The 25,160-nt window shown below is 42.3% G+C and overlaps 1 protein-coding gene across 2 annotated transcripts in view; it reads right to left on the bottom strand.

Moving 5' to 3' along the window:
• Positions 1 to 10,025: 10,025 nt before the first annotated feature.
• Positions 10,026 to 25,160, bottom strand: part of LOC147673720 (semaphorin-7A-like) — a 236,386-nt gene continuing 221,251 nt past the window's right edge. The window contains exon 14 of one of the 2 annotated variants that reach the window (XM_086947636.1): positions 10,026 to 10,882. In XM_086947636.1, the coding sequence (XP_086803762.1) occupies positions 10,539 to 10,882 (344 nt within the window). In that variant the 3' untranslated portion in view covers positions 10,026 to 10,538. The remainder of the gene's footprint in view (positions 10,883 to 25,160) is intronic. The other variant, XM_086947637.1, reaches the window with a different exon arrangement.

Genomic DNA, 25,160 nt, shown 5'->3' with positions numbered 1-25,160 from the left:
CTCGTCCATTGCTCCTAAAAATATTTCCTGCTAGACTACAGAATTTTTCACACTTTGGCATGGAACATTGAGTTAATACTACTCACAAAAGCAAGATCCTCTTTCGTTATCCCCATGACATCTTCTTCTCACTACCATTGGTTCAAAGCAAGCAAACTCTACATGTTCATTGTGTAGCCTTGCAAGAAACAGATATCAACGAGGTTATCTGACAGGATAGAGGCACTTTCTTCCTGTACTTCCTGATGCTTATCAACAGAAGCAGCTTCACTGTTCAACTCATACTTGATACAAAACCCTCTCTCAAGTCAGAACCATCTGTTAAGACGCATTGCTAAGCTGTTATGTACCATTTGATGCAACCTCTGTGCAGCATTTTTGGCTGGAAGCTCAACAAATATATGTGAAAAATAAAAGTCGCTTTGGCAATGCAGGGGATTGAACACAGTCTAGTGCTGTATTTATGGGAATGTTTGAGCTGGACACAATTTAGTTGTGCATTCCTAGGGTAATCCTGACAGTCTACCCTGGTTTAGTGCAGTTTGTTTTTGTCTGGGTGTAATGCAAAAAGCATGCAGAGTTTTATTGAGAAGGAGAAACTGGACTGATTATAGAGCAGTGCTCTGTTGTATTATTGTAAATTGAGTGCTCTGCAGGGCAGTATTCCTATGGTATCGCTGTGGGTTGGACATCAAGGCAAGTATTAGGTGCCGTGTACCGTTCGTGGTATATTGTGATAGTTGGCGAAATAGCTAGATCGGCCCCTGAATGAACTTAAAGGGCTGGAAGGACTTCATCCGTGCCTCTGAACTTCAGAAAACCAAAGTTTTGGAAGATCAGTCTTGTTTCTGCCCATCCTGTGCCATCTTTGCAGTACATTATACAATGGGCAAAGCCGCACGCATCCTCCTCCGCCAACAACCACCAATATGATCATAAGCCTCCCCTCTCTCCTTCATCTTATGGATAGCAGGATAGGCCATGGCCAGTGCAGCTCTGAATTTCTCTACTCTTTCTTGGCCACCGGAAGTCAGTCCTCTATCCTAGCCCATCATCAGTCCAGGGGGCTTCCCTACATATACAAACTCTCACTTCCTTATGCAATATCCCTTGTCTTATCCATTGTTTCTCATATGAATGTCCTGTAGATCTGGCACAGATCTGTCCATACTGGACACCCAGGGGTTGCACATCCATGATCTTCCTTCCCCCTTGGCATTTCAGTGGCTCAATATTCTAAAGCCACACACTTTACAAGTCAGAGAAAAAGTAGAGGTCACACGGATATGCCTGCATCCACCATGGGCATCAAAATCCAGTGTTGATCGTATAGTTTGTCGGAATGGCATCAACGTGAAATCTCTGTGTATGAGGAGATGTGGTATGGCCTAACTGCCCATTTTATACATTCCACAAAAATCCTGGTACCTCATTTTAAGACTTGTGTGACCACTAACCCTCCTTTGCAGTGCATGAGAAGATAGCACTAGGACACCTTCCAAACCCCTTATAATTATAAGCAAAGCAAATTCATTTTTTGCATTTAATTGCTTCAAAACACTTCCGAAGCCCTGGTTCCCTCTCATTTAGGAGTTTAAAAAAGTTTTGATCTTTGCTCACTCCAGATGTCCAGTATACGACTTCCAAATTGGTTGCAGGAGTGAGTAAATCTACAGCTGTTGAGGATTTGACACCTCAAAAAATCGTGACTCCCAAATAAAACAACTTCAGCATCACATACACATCCCTATACGTTCACAATCTTATCTACCTTGCAGACAAATATACCCCACAAGGCAAATAATGCCCAAAGAGTACTAACAGTGCAATGCTTCATGGTAAACACACTCTCCACAACCACTTGCTCCACCTATCCAGCCCCTTAACTGCCCCATTCAACCATCTGCCATTATCTACTATTTCCTCACACCCCCATCTGCTCTCGCTAATCCCAGCAGTATTCATATTCTTATCTGGCATATATATATAGAACCACCTGCCTCTAAAGTTGGAGGTCTCATAGCCTTTTTGCTTTGAGCAATAGATTCCAAGCAGGGATTGCCAGGCGTGAGGGCTACTGGTGTGCCTTGTCCTTGCTGTAGCACATTTAATACTATTCTACTGTTCCTAGGCACTCTGGTGACACAGAAAGGTGCATTTGTTTAGAGAGATATATATATATATATATATATATATATATATATATATATATATATATATATATATATATATATATATATATATATATATATATATATATATATATATATATATATATATATATATATATATATATATATATATATATATATATATATATATCAATTAACCCTTTTTGGCTCAAACTTTGATATACAAGTTGCCATGTTTTAAAGTACTCGATTATTGTTATGTAAATTCTAGAGGACCTACAGATGTGGAGTGTTGCACTGGGAAAGTTCAGAATGGATGTGGCAAAGTGGTGAAAAGAAGGACAAAAGGTGAGAAGACTTGGGCGACACCACTAAATAAAGAGGCAGAGAAGACAAAGAGGAGTGGCCTGCCCAAGAAACGGCGAAGGGGACCACCAGATGCACGTAGGTATGCGTGGCAGCAAGAGGCAGAACAGAAAGTTAGGGGGAGAGATGACCAGAGAAGAGAGGAGAGGAGAGAACATGAGAGGAGAGGAAAGGAGAGTAATGGCAGACGAGACAAGAGCACACCAAAATACAGGTAGCTGAAGCTGTGATAGTGGTGGCCGGAGAGGATACCAATAGAAGCCCAGGTTAGATGCAGGACATCTAACCTGGGCTTCTATTGGAAATCTATAACGCATATTAGCAAGCCCATTATCGCAGTTTTAGCGGCAGTTTCCTGCAGCTAAAACAGCGATAATTTTAACAAGGTTCTCGCAAATATGCCCCTAAGTACCATGGTCAATGGTGGCGACTATGGGAGAAGAGAGAAGGAAAGAGAAATAGAGGACGGACATTGAGGGAAAGCAAGGAGGTAGGAAAGCAGAGCAGCCAACTGACCCATCATAACAAAAGACATGCTGGGAATCAGGGCACACATGCTTTGAAGTCAAGGTTAAAGGGTCGATTGAGGTTAGAGCAACACCAAGAACACAGAGGGGAACAGAGAGAGAACCGTAAGAGGCTCGACAACGAATACCTTCAAAAGGGTGAAGCATCAGACACAAGGAAAGAAGGTGGTAGGAGCAGAGAATGAACAAGAAGATACTAGCTATAAAAATAATACTGAGAACACCCTTAAGAAAGTGTCTGTGGAGAAAACAGAGAGCAACGTGAAGACATAAAAATCCAAGCACATCCGTTATAAAGCGACAGAAAGAAATCTAGACGTGCAACTTTCTGGAAGTTTTTAAATTATTACAAAGGAAGATGTAATACAAGGAATAGTCCAAAACTGTGGAAATAGAGTTAGCTAAAAGGCCTAGGGTTACCCTTAAGAGAGACATTTTGACCACTGCGTGCCCAGTATATTCTAGTGTATACTGTGTGAAGAGATCCACGCAGACACCAAACATGAACATGATCAAGAGCTCAGGCTAGGATCCAGGGTGTCTGTCTCCATTACAACAACAAGGTATGGTTGAGAGAATGACAGACTCAATCAGTGGAGCCTGAGGGGTCATACAGAGATGGCCACTGACTCCAGCAGATGGCATACAGAGGCCAATGGTGGCAGTGCGTTTGTATTGTATTGTCTGGTTAATAAAAACCTTTACAAAGGATAAAAGAAATTGAACAACAGGCAGATAAAATCAAAAATAGATATCAGTGCGTATGTGTTTGCCTACCCGTGCCTTACACAGCCTATCCTTCATATCCCACCCCAGGAGGGGGACACAGTTGCAAATGACTGGGGCTGTAGGGCAGCGTGCAAGCCATTTTACAAGGGGTCATGTAACAAGTTCCCATGTAAATTCAAACACATGTGGGCGCAGTACAGGGGAAGCAACAACCTGTTCAGTGATTCTGCGTACCACAAAGTGCATATACATGCCCAAGCCAAGGTCGGATTGGTAATGTGGGCAATGGCCGAGGGACCGGTATTTGAGTTCCAGCTGTGGGCGGCTTTTTTAGTTAGCCTGGGGGGCCGATCTGGACAGTGTCTGTGCTTGGATGCCACCAGCGGCCGAGTGGGTGTCTGAGTGGCCTTTCTTGAGACAGATGGGCGCCCATTACCTCTCTTTTATCAACAGGCAGAGGTGTCTCTCCCTTCCTCTCGCTGGGCCGGCCAATTAATATATGCATATTGAGCGGGGGCAGGGGGACTGAGCAGAAGTGGCCTCACGTGTTTTAAGGTGTGTTTCACCAGTATGAACTAATCCGTGCATTGTTTAAAAAATCTAAGTAAAGTTAAGTTAACATGCCTCTGTCAGAGACCACACCCCCTTCTTTTTTCTAAAACTTCACCGAAGCAGTGTTTTGTGGAAAGGCAATATGCAAATGTGGGCTCCCCCTTTTTTTAGCGTGCCCGGGCTGATTTTTAATCTCAATCCAACACTGGCCCAAGCAAAGGTATGAGGGAAGAGTGAATTCGGGTTTGGACACACACCAAAGGGATGAAGCAAGGCAGATGGGCTGTGAACTTGATGTTAGTGAGGGAACAAGGGTAGGGGGTGTGACTGAAGCTGATGAGAGAGGTAAAAGAAGGGAGAATGGTGGACCCAATAACACAAGTACTACTGCACAAGTTGATTGTTCCCCCTTTTAATTGAGTACTAAAGAAAGTGCAATTGCTACTTGAGTGAATGATCGTATTAATCAGTCCAATGCTTTGTGAACTATTCTGAACTGAATAGGGTGGTGAAATGACGAACTTGTATGGGGTGGGGCCAGAAATGGCAAAATGTAATCTTTAGTGGTGAGCCTTTGGTTTATGGGTTGTGCATCCAGATGATTTACATCTTAAGGATGTACAATACGGAAGTCACAGCCATAACCATTGCAATTACCATTGGTTTTGCCACAAACCAGACATGTTTTTTTATATTTAGCACGTTCCTGAAATGGGCAGCGAAGAGGCGCGTGGGATCAGGGCATGTTCTGCACTACGGCAACAATTTTCTATTTGTAGGCAAAGCAAAGGAGAAGAGTGTATCCAAGATACTGTTAGATGAATTTGGAAGTCTAACAGCATGATTTAGGGTATCACTGGTCCCAGATTTGCCTAATATTACCACAAACATTGCTTGCAGCAAACAGAAATGAATGCAGTCTCCCATTCCTTGCAAAACACATATATGAAGTGTCTGTACCAGTTGGCCTCTTTTTATAGCTATCAGGTTCACTAATGGGGGCCACTTTTATTTTGCTGTCCGGGCCTATTTTCTGTCCCAGTCTGACCCTTAGAGCTATACTATCAAAAGCTCACGTTTGTCCAAGATAGTGTGGCAGTGGGCAGCATAATAAACACCACAACAACAAAAGATCACTATGTCCTTGAAACTATTAGCAAAACTAATATTTGTGTAGCTTGGATTAAAAACTCTGTTCAGAGCCAGAGATATATAGTCTCCGGTAAACAGCACCGTAAAAACTTTGAGCCCGATTTGCAAAGGTAAACTTAGACGTTTGGTCTAAACATGGACCAAACTAATGAGTTTACAACTTTTGGAATTCACAAAGAGCATTTACGAGTCATATCTTTATGTCCGCACTCAGGCGGAGATCACAGAGGACATTTACGAGTCGTATCTTTATGTCCATAGAGTACGGCAAACACTTTAGTTGGCAGTGATAGCGATTCGGTGAGTTGACTGATATGGCACTGAGCCGTACTTTATTGGTTCCACCGGACGTTCTGACAGTGAGAGGAAGAAGGCTCTGCAGCCATTTTGAGGGCTCACTAGCTACATCAACAAGGGATAACTTATACAGATGAATAGACGCCTTCATATACTGCGGCTAGAAGTGGGGAAGGATCCTCAAGGGTGAGAAAATATGAGGATGATGCTGTCAGTGTCTTGCTAGGAATTACTTTAGAACAATCAGTGCTGGCCTCCACATCAGGCAAATTAGCAGCCATAATTTGTATGTGAAGTATTCCAGGGGCTTTGAGCACTAGTGATTATAATGTGGCTGTGGAATTCTAGAAGGTTAGTCGAGAAAGAAGGGGTGGGATTAACATTGAGGTAAAGCAGTAACAATAGAAATCCGGAGGGTATGACTAGATCCGGAGAAGTTGGCACGCAAATATGAGTGGACGACAGCGTTTCCTTCAGTGTACATGACTATGTTTTTTGGAACGTTCAGAGTTTTGGAAAAGGCAAGGCTTTCAGTGGGCCAGGTCCTGCCAGTGCTCAGCATTGGCATTTCTAAAAAGCAGCAGCTGATATGGTTCCCTAGCGGTCCCTCCATTTTAGCTCTCAAATCTTTAGCTGCAGCAGCACCACCCTTCACTGCCTTTGATGTAACTTCAAAGAGACTCGTTATCGTTCTTTGGCAGACTCATCATTTCAGAGCTGAAGCATTTTCAAAATTATATACAACAAACTCGTAGCTGTTGCTTACTTGTCTTATGCAACTAACAACCATTGGCAAAGCCAATAGTCATGGCTTGTTGTAGGTTATAATGTAATTTGTTGTATTCTATATCTGGATGCAATGACAGAAGCAGCAAAATACCAGTCAGGTAGTACACCATGCTAAGAACAGATTTGTAGATCACTGTTTTTAAGCCGCAACCTTAAATATATCGGCCACACCCCTTTGAGAGACCCCCACCCCCAGTTTTTTTAACCTACTTAAAGCCCTGGGAGAAGGCATGTGCAAAGGACGTCGAGGGACCTATAGCTAGTTGAAGTCATCAAGTCTTGAAAATGGAAGCAAATGAAGGTACGAAAATGTAAAACAGATCAAAAGAGAAAATGGTACAAGTTTAGCACAGATATCAAAGAAGGCGCCGTCATTTACAAAGAGAGTAGCCATAGATTTAATACGATGAAGAGGCACAAAGAAAACTGTAGAATGTGGGGTCTCTAAAGTGTTTGGCATACATTCGTTTAGGATCGGGAAAGCAATGAAGTCTCAAGGTCTGCCATGAACAGCCAGAAGACAAGATAACTAGGCAGACCTATGTCAAAGGAGGTAAGGGCTGACTTCTGTCCAAGAGGTACACAGGTAATGTGCTCTTGAAAAGGTAACAGGAGACAAACGAGACCTTCAGGGCTCTTCTTGGCATTAAATAAGGAGCAAAAAGCACGGCCAAAAGAAATAAGAAATTTGGACACTTTGGACACTCAACGTTGGACGCTCTATTATCAAGAGCTCTGAAGTGCATGTAGTAAGAAAAGATACTGTAGAAACTAGGGCTTGTCATAGGTGGAGGATCTGTGGTCTGGCTGGCGGGGTATGCGGTTGGATCCGTTTTGCCCAGGTTCTTAAAAGTGGCTGGAGTGAGAACTCCATCTGGGGAGGGTCTTTCTGGTGGCAGTAGAAAGTCAAAGGTGTGGGTGATAATATAAGGTCTGTTAAGTTGAAGAAAATATGTAGAAAGTTGAGAGAGTGCTGTATCGTCAGAATTGACCCAACAATGCGCGGACTCGCCAGGAGATCGGTATCTCCAGGTTGCCAGAGCACAGGTAGAGCGGATTTAGAAAAAGAGGAGGTAACAGTTTGGTGGACCTGGACACAATGGAAGGTAGTGAATAAGAAACAGTAAGGAGTTGGAGATGAGAAAGGGTGAAATCGAGCAACATCAAGGGGCTTACATTTGTTTAGATGGTGGAGAGAGTTATATTGGTTAAGTATTAAATAACGACAGAGACATAACAGAGTGTATAGAAAATGTGGCCGGGGATGCATGAATTTTGAATTATCTCCTTCCTTTGCAATGAAGTCACTTTTAAGGTATTGAAAAGAGTGTCAGCATGATGGTGCGACAGAAACAACAGGAAATATAACTATGATCTGGTACAGCCGCGGCCCGCGCAGGTAAGAGCGGTGAGACCGGGTGGGGGGGAGGAGGGGGGGGATTTGGACAGAAGATGATGAAGGAAAATTAATTATTTATTTAATTTTCCCTCGTGGTCATCTGTCGAATCCCCCCCAACCCAGCCCCAACGGCCCACCCCTCCTACCTGCACGGGCCGCAACTGATCTGGTACTGGGCATAATCAGCAAAGGCTGAAGGAGTCTGAATGAAAGGGTAATAGCAGAGAGTGCAAAGAGTCTGGTAGGTAAGGAGAGAGAGGGGAGAGATGCCCAGGAGGGTGATCAAACAGAGGGCACTGCAGAAATCACAAATGATGACAGAGGCTGGCACTACAGGAATTGCAAAGGATGACAGAGACTGGAATTACAGGAATTGCAATGGATGAAAAAGATTGGCATTGCAGGAATTGCAAAGGATGAAAAAGACTGCCATTGCAGGAATTGCAAAGGATAAAAAGACTGGCATTGCTGGATTTGCAAAGGATGACGGAGGCTGGCATTGCAGGAATTGCAAAGGATGAAAAAGACTGGCATTGCAGGAATTGCAAAGGATGAAAAAGACTGGCATTGCAGGAATCGCAAAGGATGAAAAAGACTGGCATTGCAGGAATTGCAAAGGATGACAAAGAAAGACTGGCATTGCAGGAATCGCAAAGGATGAAAAAGACTGGCATTGCAGGAATTGCAAAGGATGAAAAAGACTGGCATTGCAGGAATTGCAAAGGATGACAGAGACTGGCATTGCAGGAATTGCAAAGGACGACAGAGACTGGCATTGCAAAGGATGAAAAAGACTGGCATTGCAGGAATCGCAAAGGATGAAAAAGACTGGCATTGCAGGAATCGCAAAGGATGACAAAGATAGGCTTGCAGGAATAGCAAAGGATGAAAAAGACTGCCATTGGAGGAATCGTAAAGGATGAAAAAGACTGCCATTGCAGGAATTGCAAAGGATGAAAAAGAATGGCATTGCAGGAATCGCAAAGGATGAAAAAGACTGGCATTGCAGGAATCGCAAAGGATGACAAAGACAGGCTTGCAGGAATCGCAAAGGATGAAAAAGACTGCCATTGCAGGAATTGCAAAGGATGACACAGACTGGCATTGGATAAATCGCAAAACATGATGGGAACTGACAGAGTAGGAACTACGAAGGCGCAGTGACAAATGTCCTTAAAGGGTGCAGGAACTGCAAACAATGACAGAAGCCTGACAGAAAATGCAGAGCTTTGGCAAAGGGAATGACAAAGGGTATGACAGAGAGCAGAAGCTGCCGGTCAGAGAAACACCGAAGAGGAAGGAATTACACATAAAAGTGAATATTTGGCAGGAAGACTTTGAAGAAAATATAGGAATTAGTCCGAGCTGCTGATATGAATGAGTGGGGCGAAACTGTGGAGACATGCGTAGACGCTATAAATACAAGTTGGAATTCAATAAAGTACCACAACAGATTAAATGTTTGAACCTCCCCCAAATTGTGAAGGCAGCAGGGCATTCTAAAAAGTGAACTTTGCTTTCCTAATGGAGCAGGAGTTTAAAATGTAAAAAAATTCCATCACTAGTGACGAATATACTTAGTTCTTCTACCCAATTGTAGATTTCAGGAAGCCATGTCTGATGTGTGTCATCATGTCTGAAAGCATGCCTTTTGTGTCTGAAGAGGTGGCAACCTTAGATATCTCATTGTGTCCAAACATTTATAATTATTCTGAAAATTGATTTCAGTTTTACAGTGCATATAAGTTGAGTGGCAAAGTAGATGATGTGTGATCATACCTAAAGATGTGCTATATTGTCCTATATTGTCCAAAGAGGTTTCATAAAGCATAAGGGCGTTTCATTTGATTGAAAATGTCTTGTCATATCTAAAGTCTTTATATCTAAAATGTGTCATCAAGCCAGAAGATGTTTAGTCATCGCTAAAGATAGGTTGTGGTGTCTAAAGTTGTGTTGATTGAAGATTTATGTCAAACTCTTGTTGCTGTATCTGAGAGGTGCCATTATACCTTAAGATATGTTCTTTATTTGCAAATGTCTTGTCATGTCAAAAACTCTATCTTCTTTGTGTTTTGTTTTGTTGTACATGATGTTGTGCTGTCATGATTTATGTGACCATATCAGAAGATAGTTAAATAATGACATGGTGTTTCATCAATTCCAAAAAATGTCACTTCTTAAGAGGTGCTATTGTTTGAGAAGACACGTCATTGTGTTATCATGTCTGAAGAGCATTATGTCTTCACGTGTGGGATTTGGCCTTGCAGTAGATGCCTCGTTGTGTCTCAAAAAGCATTGCCATGTTGGAAGAACCTGTCTATGTAAAACCGTCACATCTGAAAAAGAGCCATCGCTCACATCTGAGATATGTTGTCACGTCTGAAAAATGAACTATGACCAATATGTGCCATTGCATTAAAAAATGTAGATGATTGGAGAAGTGCTATCTTGTATATGTTGGAGTTTCATATTCTGACTGGAGGTGTTGCGTCAGCAGTCATGTCTTGGTGCGAGCTCGGCTCTCTGGAGAGCTTGGGATATTGGGGTATAGTGCATAAGTGGGCAGTGTGATTGGCAGCCCTCTAGAGCAGCATGCTAAACAAAGGCAGCAGAAATAGCAATAAGTTGAAGGACTACTGCGGGCATCAGCGCCAGCTGCGGGATACCAGCTGCACCAGCTTTCAAGAGTCTGTAGCGAGTCATCTCCGCCTTCACCCCCTCCTCTGTGGCGCTGCAGGTGAATAGGCCGGGCTCGAGGGGCGCGTCCTGTCCAAAGCGTAGCAGGCAAGCATTGCCATCCATGGTGCATGCGTACTGCTTGGCAGCATCCTTCTTCCATGTGTAGGAGGCGTGGTGGGATCTCACCGGACATGGCAGGTAGATGTAGCTGCTGGGTCCTACCGTCACTTCTCTCACGTCTTCGTCAGGAGAGCGGACTACTGAAGATTGTTTCGGTCCCGAGTAGAAGAAAAGAAAGGACAAATATATTTGTAATATCTATATTTCTTTAAAAAAAGACAATTTTACAATTTTCTTGTGTTTAAGTGTTTCCAGGCTTTGCCTGAGAGAGACACAGAGGGATAAAGTGATTTATCCAGGGCAGCCATGGATGAGAGGCTAGGTTTCCTTATCCCACAGCTGACATGTTAGGCACTAGACCATATCTCACCCACTGCAGCACATTTGAACTTCACCACCAGATCATATTGAGACATATCTTTAACACCTTTATTTGTAGGAATCATGCAAGTCATACAGGCAATTTATCTCCAGATAATAAACACTAACTAACACTCATTAAGACAGATTTATGTACACTAAGAAATATAAAACATGATATGGCTTCAAGAAGACATTAGACATATTAGGTAACCTAAGGTATTTGAATGGGATAGGTGCATTATTTATCTCAGATTATCAGACAACAAATAAAACATGGAGTCCAGATAACTGGCCCTCGACCATGGTAATTATACACACCCAATCTGATTTGAGTAGCTGTTTGCCAGACTTAGGACATGTGATAGGGATGCAGAGATGGAAAAAACCGAGTAGTTTTGTTGGAATATGACCCAAGTACCTACAAACAATGCAATTGACATTTGGAATCTTCAAAGGGATTAGATTGCTTCCAGACATTTAGCCTAGATCGACTGTATTAAATGCCAGCATTCACAAAGAGCAGTCCCCTTACCGCTCCTCAGGATTCGGGCAGCGTCCAACCACATTTAAAGGTTGGCAGAGCTTCATTCTTCCAACGTGGGAGGATTTAACCCTAATTGTTGAAATTTGAAAGAAATCTATATGCCTTAAATGGCACTTTTTAGGAAATGTTTGTAGGATAGCCATAAGGGGTCTTCCTACCTTTGGAAACGACCTGTCCCAGAGGGGAAGGATTTTGGGGCACGACCAGACAAGATACCCTTCCATTAAAACACTTGCCTGTTGAAAGAGCGGTATCTAAAGATAATCTTATATTGTGCTTCTTTTATTACAAAGAAACAGTAGCACCTTTATAGAAATTACAAAATGTAGGTCCATTTAGCAGTGAGGATATGAGTCATTAAGGTTATTCAACCAATCTGCTACTAGTTGTTTTAGATCTGAACCAGTAGAAATAGTTGAGTCTTGGATAGTCTATGAAAGATTGAGATAGTTGATATTCTCAAGGGGTTCGAATCTGTCACCTGCATGTACTGTTCTTTCTGGGGATACTAAAGCCCTCATGAATTAAATCTCTTGTAGACCATGCAGCCAAGTTATTAACAGCAGTTTATCCATTAACCTTCCTTTTGCCCATCTCAGACAAAGGGAATATTTGTTTGCTGAACATCATCATCATCAGATCAAGTGGGGCCTGCACATTAGGAAGCCAATAGGTCGAGTACAAAATCTTCATGAAGATTTATTGAAAAGTGCACTAGTAATACACCCTGGCAAACAAAGGCACTTAGGGCCAGATGTAGGTGTCCAAATACCGGTCGGAATCGGTCGAAAATACTGATTTTTGGCCGTTTCCGACCGGTATTTTGACATTGGTATGTAGGGGCACTGAAAACATACAGATTTGGTAATTTTACCGAATCGGTAATTTTACCAAATCGGTAAAATTACCGATTCTGTAAAATTACAGAATCAGTAAATTTTACCGATTCGGTAAATTTACCGATCGGTAAAATTACAGAATCTGTATTTTCCTATATAGTTAGCACTTCTAACAGTGCTACAGGGACTTTAGAATTCGTTATTTACCATGTAATACAATTGCATGGTAAATAACGAATTCTTGTGTACATGCACATCTGTGCATGTACACCTGTGCCATGTGGCACACAGACATGCCCTAAGGGCATGTATGTGTGCCACATGGCGCACAAGCCAGTTACAGGGGTGCAACAGGGTGTCAAAGTGCCTTTAGAATTCGTTATTTACCATGTAATACAATTGCATGGTAAATAACGAATTCTTGTGTACATGCACATCTGTGCATGTACACCTGTGCCATGTGGCACACAGACATGCCCTAAGGGCATGTATGTGTGCCACATGGCGCACAAGCCAGTTACAGGGGTGCAACAGGGTGTCAAAGTGACACCTTGTCCCCCTTTGCAATTCGGTATTCGGTATTTTTACTGAAGGCCCATATGATTCAACAGCAAATACCGAATCTTACCGATTCGGTAAAAAATACCGAATTATTACCCACATCAGATTTACCGATTCTAAAATACCGAATCTGTAAAATTCGGTATTTTAGAATCGGTAAATCTAAATTACCTACATCTAGTCCTAGGTAACTGACTTGCTAGAATCTCATAAGATTTCTCACTCCAAGATTCTGGAACAAACATCATATTCCAGAAAGGACATGAGGAAAAGATCTTAACATAGTTTATGTGAGCTACTATAACACATAAAACCTAACACATTTCCTTTCCTTATACAAAATAATCCAAAACAATAGCTACATAGACAATGTTGATACAATGAACTTAAAATACATACATTTTATAACTAACAAGTGTGTGGAGGTTCCACTGCACATACTTCAAATACCTAAAATTACAGTATTATAATTTCTAGACAGCATATTATCACTTTCACACACAAATTTGTTATATTTCTTCAGGCTGTTGTAGGGTGAGATCTGAAGTTCTTACCTTTTACTGTATTCTCCTTTTCACCTTCCTTGCTACAAATGTGTTATTTTCTTTTTGAGCTTTCCTCCACATTTCATTACAAACAACCACCTTCTACATATTCCATTGTTTCCCATCATCAATCACAATACTACAGTTCTTCACTTCTTTGAATCTCTTGGGAACATATCAGTCATTAGTCCTTCACTGTGTGAAACTTCCAGTCACACATGGATCTTCTCACCAACAATACATTGCCTTTTATTACCAGTAAACATTTCATCATGTCTAATCCTATACTTAGTTTGAGATTGAGTCACTTTAGTTCTCAAATGGTGTTCACTCCACATTGTCCTGCCCATCCTTTCCATCCATGCTGGAGTGACCACCATACATGAAATCCTTCTTTTTGGGGAGAACAATGGGGACAAACCATTCAAAGAACGTGGCATTGTTCTATAAAACCACATCTTTCATACTTTCTTTTCCCCATCCAGGTTATTGCACTCTGCCAACTGTAAACTCTCCACCAACTTCATATTAAATCTCTCCACCAGACCATTATCTCTTGGGTGGTATAGATAAGTCCTCTAATGCTTTATTCCAAGGATCTGCAGATATTCTTCAAACTGGATTGGTACAAACTATAGCCCATTGTCTGTCACACTTTCTCCTGGACAGCCTTCTCTCTTGAAGATTTCTCCCAAAATGTAATCACGTTGGAGTAATTTAGAGGCTCCCTAACAACTATAGTCTGAGCTTAAGTGTTGCTGGCTGCTGGGGGGCTACTCCTCTGCAATATTGGACCTGTGGGATGCCATTGCAGGAATGCAGCGTGGGGATGGAGCTGTGAGTGTTATGGACTTTTGAGCGGGACCACTCGTGCAGACACCAGTTGGCCAGATTCGCCCAAGTGCTCCAATGATCAGAAACAGCAGCCCTCTGCTGCACCAGCCTGTGTGCTACCATTGTGGGAATGCTACATGGGAAAGGATAGGCAAAAATGGTCCATGACCGCCAAGCATAGACAGATATGCCGGGTCATTTGCCAGCCCAGGAATAGGCTCAGGGGCTGCCCACATTGATAGATGTGCTTCAGGGTATAAAAGACAGACGGTCATTACTGGAAACAAGTGTGAACATGATGGTGGTGGACCTGGGATTAGAGCCAACGGACCTCTGTAAGTTGACAGGCAGGGTCTCATTGGTGGGGGGCAAGAGGAGGAGACGCAAAAGACATTGACGGGTCTGAGGCAAATCATAGACAATCTGAGTCAGCTCACAAAGTTCTTGGAATCCAGGGTGGAAGAAACAAAGGGTAGATCTCACAGCAACATATTTGCTTGGTGGGCCTCCAAGAGAGCATGGGGAGGAAATGCCTGGACCTCTACCTGGAGAAATGGGTCACAACATTATTACAGCCAAGAGGATTCTCAAACTATTTCCCATTGAGCATGCTCACCACAACCACATTCCATCTTGTGTGCCGCCCCCGGGGGCCCACCCCAAGAACTGTCACCATCGGACTTCTGAACTATAGAGATAGAGATGTAATTCTGCAGGAGGCATGCCGCTGAAGGGCTCTCCGCATAGAAGATGCAGAGGAAAATATGTTCCCCCATTACACTGTCCAGGCCAAAGGAAGAGGCAATCTTATGAGGCAGTAAAATTACTTTGCCGTGATCAACAGATGAAGTACACAATGTTCTTCCAGGTCAAGTTAAAGATTGTGCATGATAACAACTCCTACTTTTTCATGGATCCAGCATAAGCATGGGAATGGTTAGACACAAATGACAAGCGACATGGCAGAGGGCATCAAAAGTCAACCAACAGCTCACCCAGATCTCCAGAAGCTCGAGCCATGGACAATTCTCCAGGTGCCTGGATGCGGCTCACTGCAGCCTGTTATTGTGCTCCCTGATCAGGCCTTGAGCCAGCCCTCCAGATCCCACCAGGGATACCTGTTGTGAATCCTAGAGCGAGCTCCGTGAGCAGGACGTAAACTAGGGATTGGATCAATCTACGCGGACCACTGGTATTGTATGACACTGATGTTGGGGGAGAAAGACATTTGACTGGTTAGCTGTTTGATAGTTCTTACTAAATTTGGATTCCGGTGCCTCAGGTGACACAGGAGGTGCATGCCTTTTGATGGGGGTGGTCTGCCTATCTCTGTGTATATGGCCACTACCGATTGGTCCAGGAATATATGTTTTTCAATGTTTTATATGCATGCTACAAGGAAACCACATCGTGGCACAGGGGAGCTGTGATTGTTGTTGTATTACAGGTGAGGAGGGGACCAGACTGGGCATCAGATAAGGGAGACCAGCTTAAAATGATTACCTATGTGAAAAGAGCCAGAGTGGGAGCTTATGCTCATGGAACAGGGATACAGGAGACCTGCCTCCAGCAGACATATTTACTGGCGGAGCAAGTGGAAAAAGTGAGACGTAAATGGATGGGAATGTTCTACTATGCTCACTACAGTGCGCACATTAGGAGGGTTGGGATCCGATTTGCACCCTGGACACCATTTAAGGTCATTTCCACGGAGGTTGAAATATGTTGTACTGCATGGTAAGCTTAATAGTTGGGTCACCGTGCTGGTGGGTCCCTACGGCCCACTATCGATGATACTGATTATTTCCCATGCCTTGACCCCAAAGTATATAAATACCTAGGGGCCCATTTATGAGCCCTTGCGACACATTTTGCGCAGCTGGCGCAACACTTTTCGTGATGCATCTGTGGCGTAAGAAATGACCTTGTTGCGCCCTATTTACAAAGTGACGCATCTAGGCAGATGCGTCACTTAGTAACCCCCTGCGCTACATTATACCTGTGTCAGGTATAATGTATGCAGAGTGGGCGTTCCCCCGCATCCAAGCCTCGTAAAAGGGGCGCAGTGAAATCTATAAGATTTCAGTGCGCCACTTCTAGGACGCCATTGTGTCAAATCCTTACTCTTGGCTCATTTCAGGCGAAAAGGTGACACCGTGCTATATTCATAGCACTCATAGCCCTCCCCCCTGCATTGCTGGAATTGCACCAGTCTTCCGCCACAACTGCACCAACAGATACGTCAGTAATACTGTAAATATGACGTAAATATGACGCATCCATTGTGTCGCAAGGAGAGCGCAGTGATAACTCAGTGAAAACTGTTGCATCGCTGTTCTCACTCAGCGATGCAACAGTTTTCATGAATAAGGTCCCTTGTATCCTCAATGGTGTGCTGGATTGTATGCCACAATCCATGACATATAAAGTAAAAAATTAGGTACTTCCTGCGCTATCTCTTTGTGACTTTGGTAGACTTGGTAGAAGTGCGTCACACTCAGCATCCCTTGGACCAGGTATACTTGCATTACACAGGGGCAATGCACACATACTGCTGGCTGGATCACATTTTATCGACCAATGGACTCCCACAAAATTGGAAATAAGCTGTACTCCAGCAGGGCCTTTCCGGATGAGTCCGCACTGACTTCACATATTTATGTCAGAACTACCAGGCCCAGATCCCCACATGGCGAGTTCCAGTGGCAATCCTGTAGGATACGGCATGTGCCCTCATGCTTCATGACAAAATAGCACAATATTTTAGACAAAATTATAACAATGTCCAATAAGGACACTGAAAGGGAAGCAGTGAACGTGGTTATAAGAGGCTTTGTCATATCTCTGGTTACCTCTACCAGACAGACGCTACATTGTGATATTAATACTCTTGATCGAAGCACTGCAAAAGAGCCCAGTCCTGGGAGCTGATACGAATATGCAAGAACAGGAATTAATGGGAAAAATCCTTCATAAAATTGCGGATAAAGAGATGCCACAAAACATATGGAACAGAAAATCACTTCACTAGAAGGCGGACAGGCCTGGGAGACTGCTAGTATATCTCTTGTGTTGCACCAGAGCCTTGGCCACAATCTCAGCTGTACGAAACGAACGGGGAGACAAAGTGAATAAACAATGCCAAATTAATTCTACTCATACTATAAGGCACTTTCCAAGCAGCCAACTGTCCATCAAGAGATAGACACAAATATGTTTTTGCAAACACCATTGATCCGTAGGCTCACACAGGCACAGAACAATTAATTGAGGCACCACTCACACAAGCTGAGATTAAGGCAGCAATACAAGATTTAATACATCCAAGACCCCCAAGGCTGGATGGCCTTCGAGCAGAGTGGTATCAGACTTTTGAGGGAATTATTAAATTATTACGCAAGCAGGGTAAGGATCCCATGCACTGCCAAGCGCATGGCCACTCTCAATGTCAATGTTAAATTGTGACAAAAAAATCCTTGAGACACTGTTAGCATTCGGGGTGGGTGAAGAATTCCGCTCCGCCAGCGGAGGTTTGCCCACTCCAGGCGAAGTGCATAGTTCTGAAAAACTCTGTGAAGTGACGCAAAGCAGAGTTTTTCTCTCAAGCGGTTGACCATTAGTAAGCTAACGAGCGCTATTGAGAAAAAAATCACAGTCCAGACCCCCTCCCGGGGAGATTTCTCATCACTTGCGGTCTTGGCAGGTCACGACTGCTTCCATTGAGAAATCTGCCATTCCCATTGAGGAAGCTGCCGCTCGATTAGAATGTCTACTCAAGCCGGCAGAAAGCAGCAGCGTCCTTTGGCGCGAGGTGTAGTGCCATTTGTGCTAATTTTAAAGTGTCGTACAAACTAATGGCACTAAAAATCAGTGCGAGCAATGGGGTCAAAATGTGGTCCCAGACCTAGACTAAACCAGCACAGTGGCGGCGGAAAGACCATTTGATTTAAATTAATGTCTGGCTGTTTTACAGGAACTGAACAGCTTCCGGGGCAAACAAAGCAATGCCCAAGTAAAATGTACCGTCACTGGTGAGGTGTAGGTAGTACCAGCAAGGCCTGGCTGGATCCCAAAGGCTGGAGTTAAGGTCAGGGAGAAAATTTTGAACAAGAAGGAATTTGGGCCATCCTGCAGAGCGCCTGTACCTGTCCTGGCTGTTAAAGGTACCAGAACTGTACTTCTTCCGCCCTCTTGCTGGCTGAAAAAAACAAGAGATTTGTCTCCATTGTTCTGATCAAACCACACCATGAGGTCAATTCTCAACAGTAGACCACCCGGGCTCCTCTCTAGTTACCTGCCTCCGCTTGCTACCATACAGGAAGGTCAGATGGCAGCTTTCATAACTGATAACATCCTCTTCCTGACAGTAGATTATGGTAACCAACACTGAAGTATCCCTTATACCAGTTATTACAACAACTGTAAATCCAACTAATACAGAAACACAGACTTCACTCCGGATTCCTGATACAGGTCCTGTTTACGTTAAGGTGCAATAAATCAAGTCTTCTCCCAGTTCTACAAAACCTGGAGAGTTGCCAAAAATAGATTGGACTGCCTCTGGCCTCTTCATCGACTTTGATGATTTTTGCTCGGATTCATCTGATCCACCTGCACCGCCTCCTCTATCGTTTCGCAGAGACTGTGTGTTCTCTATCTTTGTCTGGAAAAGACTTTCTTTGTGCCTCTATGGTTTGACCTTTGGAAATCAATTGCGTTACTTTTCCTGGTCCTCTGGATTGTTTTTGTAACAGTCTTTTTCCTGCTTCTCAATGTACTCTATCTCCCAGAACGCTCTGCTGTACAACTGGTGAATTTGGTTCTCAAACCACACTCGTCATCACACAAGTAATGAAGAGACCTTTCCCTGGGGAACATTTTGGCTATTCCAGTTCCTGGTGGGATTGTTTGGGATAGGGTATCGTAAGATGTGTATGGACCCACTGAACTTTTACAAATTCCATACTTGTTAAAACTATCCTTAAATAACATTGTTACCCCTAGTACTATCTCTGATGGTTGGGATGTAAACACAGTAGTGAAATGCTAGAAATCCTAGGGCATTCTACTGTTTTTTTGTCTGATGAACTGTATGAAGGTATATCTAATTGCGACAAAATATTTTGTTTTCAACATTACAGTCATCATTTCTTATTTAAAGCAAGTACTCCACATGCTGTTTTCAATCACACACAATGGGAACATTGCCCTACACCACCACAGCGCAGTTCAAAGATCTTTGCTCAGAAGTTTGCTTATTTTTCTGGTTATGATACATTTGAGTGTGTAAAAATACGAGAGAGACCCCGTGAAACCAGGGGATTAGGGTACTAGTCAATAGTGAACAAAAGGGGGGATCCCTTGGAGAAACACCTGTCAATATGCTATGATGTGTACATCACATCATTGTAGCCCAAGTATAAGAAATACACCTTTTACACACTATACAATTGTCTTATTGTTTTCTTTTAATTTTTTAAAAAAGGAAGAATTTTTGAAATATTTATACACGGTTAAAAACAGGACATCACAAATACATTCCACTGTAATAACATCGCTTCATATTAAAATCAGTCCTATGCTAGAAAAGGATATACTAATTCATACAAAATATTTAAAAAACCTGCAATTCAAAAGAAATGTAAGGAGAGAAAGAAACAGACAGTTCTATTTGTCATATGGGTACACATCAGAGATCCTGAATTCTAGACACTACTCCAGGACACATGTGAATTTTGTTATCTATGGAGTAGGCTCAATCCCTTGATTGTGTTTATACTAGGCGTCACGCGTTTCGATGGTTTATTTACGATTGACCATCTTTTTCAAGACCAGGTTGATGTGTCTCTCCTTTTAACGGGCACTGGGTGGTTGCCATTTTCATAAAGCCTGTAGATAAATATACTTGAATAAGTCGACGCCTAGTATAAGCACAATCAAGGGATTGAGCCTACTCCACAGATAACAAAATTCACATGTGTCCTACAATTGTATAGTGTGTAAAAGGTGTATTTCTTATACTTGGGCTACAATGATGTGATGTACACATCATAGCATATTGACAGGTGTTTCTCCAAGGCATCCCCCCTTTTGTTCACTATGATACATTTGACGCAGTGTCTTATTAATATAAACATGCACCATCACCTTCCAACTGTCTACACAAGGTTTTGACTTTTGGAGGGATGCTATTGATGTGAAATCAATTTGGGAGACAAAAGACTGGCAGGTTCAGGAGAACAAGTCCTTATTTAAGCATGCCTAATACCCCAACAAGTGATTTTCCTGAATGCTACTATGCAACAAACGTCTTGTCTTGGTTTAGCTAACATAAAAGATTTGAACAAACCATGCATTTCAACGTTCGCTCGTTTTGAAAACTTGTATCAGTTTACAAACTACCAGGAGGAAACACGTGACATCATGCTATGTAATGGAACGTACAATACATCAGACCCCAACTGGGGGTGGGATAGTTAGCGTGGTCATTAGATACTAAGGGATGCCAAACACGATTCCTGGGTAACACCGAAGGCTTTAAGATCAGTAGGCCTGACCTGCGTTATGTGCAGACAAAACCTTTGGGGTTGTAACAATGAACAGTGTTGGGTTGTTGTGATTTGAATGGCTAAAAACCTCAACGCTGTCCCAGATGCAACAACACTTCACCCTTCTTTCAGATGACCTGTACATATGGGATTTCTTGTTGGGTTCTCGAAAACCATGTGAAAAACACTTCTTGTATGCAATATACAATGAAATATGGAAAGTTTCTCAGCAGGAAGCTGCTCAAAGACTGTGCGAGATTGACAGGGCTAACTTGAAAAAGGCTCTAGCAGGAGATGATAATGGCTTAGCGGCCCTGTCTTCTAGAATGTACTCCCTGAGTAACAAATTGTCATCAGCAATATGACATGTCCGCATTACAACATGCAAAAACAACAGTTGATGGACAGAATGCAGAACAATGTCATACATTCACCCCAGTGCAGAGATCTGGGCCTAAATCCATAGTTTTTTTGCACTCCACACCACCCCAGTTCAGACATGGCCATATGCAAATCAGTCTTGAACCTGTGCCTCATGGGAACAGTCCAGCCCGAACTGCTAAGCCATGTCTTTCCTGGACCGAAATCAAGCATCCTAGGACCGGTTTCTGGCTATCAGCCGTCATCAGACAGGATAGCTTGACTCCAGTGGTGTGGAGAGCACGGGCAAAGATGCAACACACTATGTTACACATAGAGAAATTGGAGAGGCTGCCATTTACTGTTGCTGAAACAACTTCTGTGGATTGGATACTCCGTGGGTTCATTATTCTACTGATTTTTATATTCTATTTGCAATACTGCTTAGAATACCATCAAGTGGGCAGAAATGAAGCGTTAGGGGACGGGTATGTACATGAGTATTGGCAATTACCTTTCAAATTCTGGTGTTGAAATAAAGAAAATGAAGTTTTTCTCTGCTGTTCTGGCTGTGAGAATGATTTAAGTGGGTTCACTGACATAATATCAATGTTAAAAATATCGATGACAAAAATATTGATGAAAAAATATAGAATGCAAAAATATCGACTCCCTATACTAAAACTGGTAAGTACAAAAATATTGAATCAAAACTACAGAAAGAAAAAATGTAAATGTCAAAAATATCGATTTAAAAATATATATAACATAAAATATATTAAATATATTAAATATGAATATTATTTGTAACAACATAAATTAAATGTATTATATATTTTAACTAAATATAACAAATAAACAATTAAAAAAATATAAACACACAAATATAATAATTTATACATACACATTTTTATTTTTTTATTTTTAAGCTTTAAAATTATATATATATATATATATATATATATATATATATATATATATATATATACAAATATATATATATATATATATATATATATATATATATATTCAAGTCAAGTCAAAGTAACTTTATTAGGTTTCAGAAAGAGAACCATAAAAGTGCACAAAATCAACAGGAAGATTTATAATTGCAATGACCTATTTACAAAACTGTGGAACAGTGAAGGTTTTGGATCCTACATCTGCCCAGCCCGGATCTCAACAACAGGGAACACAGAACAGGTTGGCTGGACAGGAAAATTAACAAGAAAGTTCTACAGACACACAGTCAATATGTACCACGTGACCACTGGATTTATATTCCAAACAAATTTATTTTCTTTTTTACTGAGATTGTCAAAGTTTCAAAAACACAGGCACAAACAAAAAACCATCAGAACAGTGAGTTCATGTATACAGTATCTACAAATATACAAATGTACAAATGTACAGTACTTACAACAACGAGTCAAACGAAGCAAATAATAACACACCAAAGAACAGTAAAACATACAGTGATCCAAATAAATTGCAGTTATATACAGTGCAAAATTAGTGCATGAAACAGAAGAGAGAACCAGTCCTTAGAACTATGAAACCAAGGGACAGGCGGGATAGATGGAAAGGAGTTCCTGCCTGTCCACCAAAACCTGTGGTCAAGTATTTATATGGGGTTGCACTGCTAGGGTCCAAAGTGATAAGGTAAATTATATCCTAGCGGCACCCTTTGAGATTGCCACAGGGTGGGAGTGTCGACGCGTTTCGAACCTAGATGTTGTAGGTTCTCTTCAGGACAGGGACTGGGGACGGTAAATCTGTAAAGATATACGGAGTTGGTGTCAGAATTGTATATCATAGTACTATAACGGTCTACTCTGACTCCAAAAGAAAGAAAAATGATTACCTGCACAGGGGCACAGAAGTTGCCGTAGTGTGGGTAAATCTCAGTGAGCAGTCAATTCTGAAAGAACATACAAAGAAGTACTCAGCACAATGACAAACCGGGGTGTCTGGGATGTTTAGAGCAACAATAGAATAGCGCAAGGCCTTAGAGAATGTGAATCATACCTGTAATTCACACAGTGATGGACTGAAGACGTGATACCCGCCAAGCGGTGCACACTCGGGGTGGTGAACGGCTCACATTTTGCAGCGCAGGTGTTGTTGGCTGAGTGAGTAACCACAAGAGAAGGATTCCCAAGCTTAGCAAAAATACCGAGTGTTAAGACCAAGTTTGACCAACCAGTCACAGGCATGGAGCAAGGGAAAGAATTCCTACCTGAATTCAAAATAGCGATAATGGGGGCGCCTGGTCACTGAACCAAATTCAAGCCGGCAGGCGGTATCGATTTAACCGGGGCCCGCTACAAAAGGAATGGAAACGATTAAGTATAGATCTCGTGGTCTGATAGCCGGCAAAGCTCACAGCAGAGAAGAACGCAAACAGTTTGCGCGAGACACTTACTCGTGTGGAAGGAATCAATCAGTCGTTTCCAAAAGAAGTTCAGTCTGTGGATAAGGCGCGGCGCCTTACAGGAGTATTTAAAACAACCGGGTCATGAGGCTGGTGGGTGTGTCCAACGGGGGACTACTATGGAATGCTGGTAGATGTAGTTTGAATATACCACGCTCGCAGTGAAACAAGGGAACACAATTCGACAATTGTCACAGTCTGAGAACATCTAACATATTCCATGAGGGTCAGAATTCATCATGATCAGCACAACAAACCACAAGTAAGAAAATACGGTCTCATTGTATAGTCACACAATTTCAACAATAACATTGCTGCTTGTATAGATGATTCATCACAAAAGCACATCGTGAGCGTATTTACAACACCAGTCTAAAGCCTAGAGATGGCACATATTCACAGGTTATAAACAAGACTCTATAATCCCATGACCAGTTTGATCATCGTGTCGGAAAATGACTGTTAGAAACCAAACAACCGTTTGGAATTAGTGAAAAAAGAAGAAACAAAACAGTAAAGGAGTGCAGCACAGCCAAGCTCAACAGCATAGATCGAGAAAAGTTCATAAACTGGCAATTTCGGACATTTCATTCAGACCGGAGTTGGATGTGTCGAATTTTAGTATGAGGTACGCCTCTTTTTGGGAAAGGCGAAGATCAGGGTCACCACTGCCACCCCTGATAACAGCTAGAACAGTCCATCTTATGTCACTCATGACAGGAGTGTTTTTGTTGCAGGAAATGAGAGACCAGGGGTGCTGTCATATTTTTGTTGTTAATTCTTGAGCGGTGTTGGATAATTCTTTGGCGGACCTCCTGCGTGGTTTTGCCGATGTACAGCTTCTTGCACGGGCATTGTATGGCATACACAGTATACTTGGTCTTACAGTTCGTGTGTTCATTGTGACGCCAAAACTTGTTACCATCCGTGAATAGTGAGCCTTCTATTGTGAGGTCATACATAGGTGCCCCTCTCTTTGCTCTCAAAAAGAACAGGAGTATTGGTGAAATGATTACATCTACCAGACCACCTCCAAAAAGGGACTCTCAATGTACAATTTTCGGAGCAAATCCAGTCAAAGGGCACCGCAAATGCGGGATATGTTCCGTCTGCGAATTAACAACAAAAATATGACAGCACCCCTGGTCTCTCATTTCCTGCAACAAAAACACTTCAGTCTGAATGAAATGTCCGAAATTGCCAGTTTATGAACTTTTCTCGATCTATGCTGTTGAGCTTGGCTGTGCTGCACTCCTTTACTGTTTTGTTTCTTCTTTTTTCACTAATTCCAAACGGTTGTTTGGTTTCTAACAGTCATTTTCCGACACGATGATCAAACTGGTCATGGGATTATAGAGTCTTGTTTATAACCTGTGAATATGTGCCATCT

This window comes from Lissotriton vulgaris, chromosome 12, assembly GCF_964263255.1.
Source record: "Lissotriton vulgaris chromosome 12, aLisVul1.2, whole genome shotgun sequence".
NCBI classification, from domain to species: Eukaryota; Metazoa; Chordata; class Amphibia; order Caudata; family Salamandridae; genus Lissotriton; species Lissotriton vulgaris.
The sequence above is the reverse complement of the archived record's forward strand: the minus strand, read 5'-3'. Positions and strand labels throughout refer to the sequence as shown.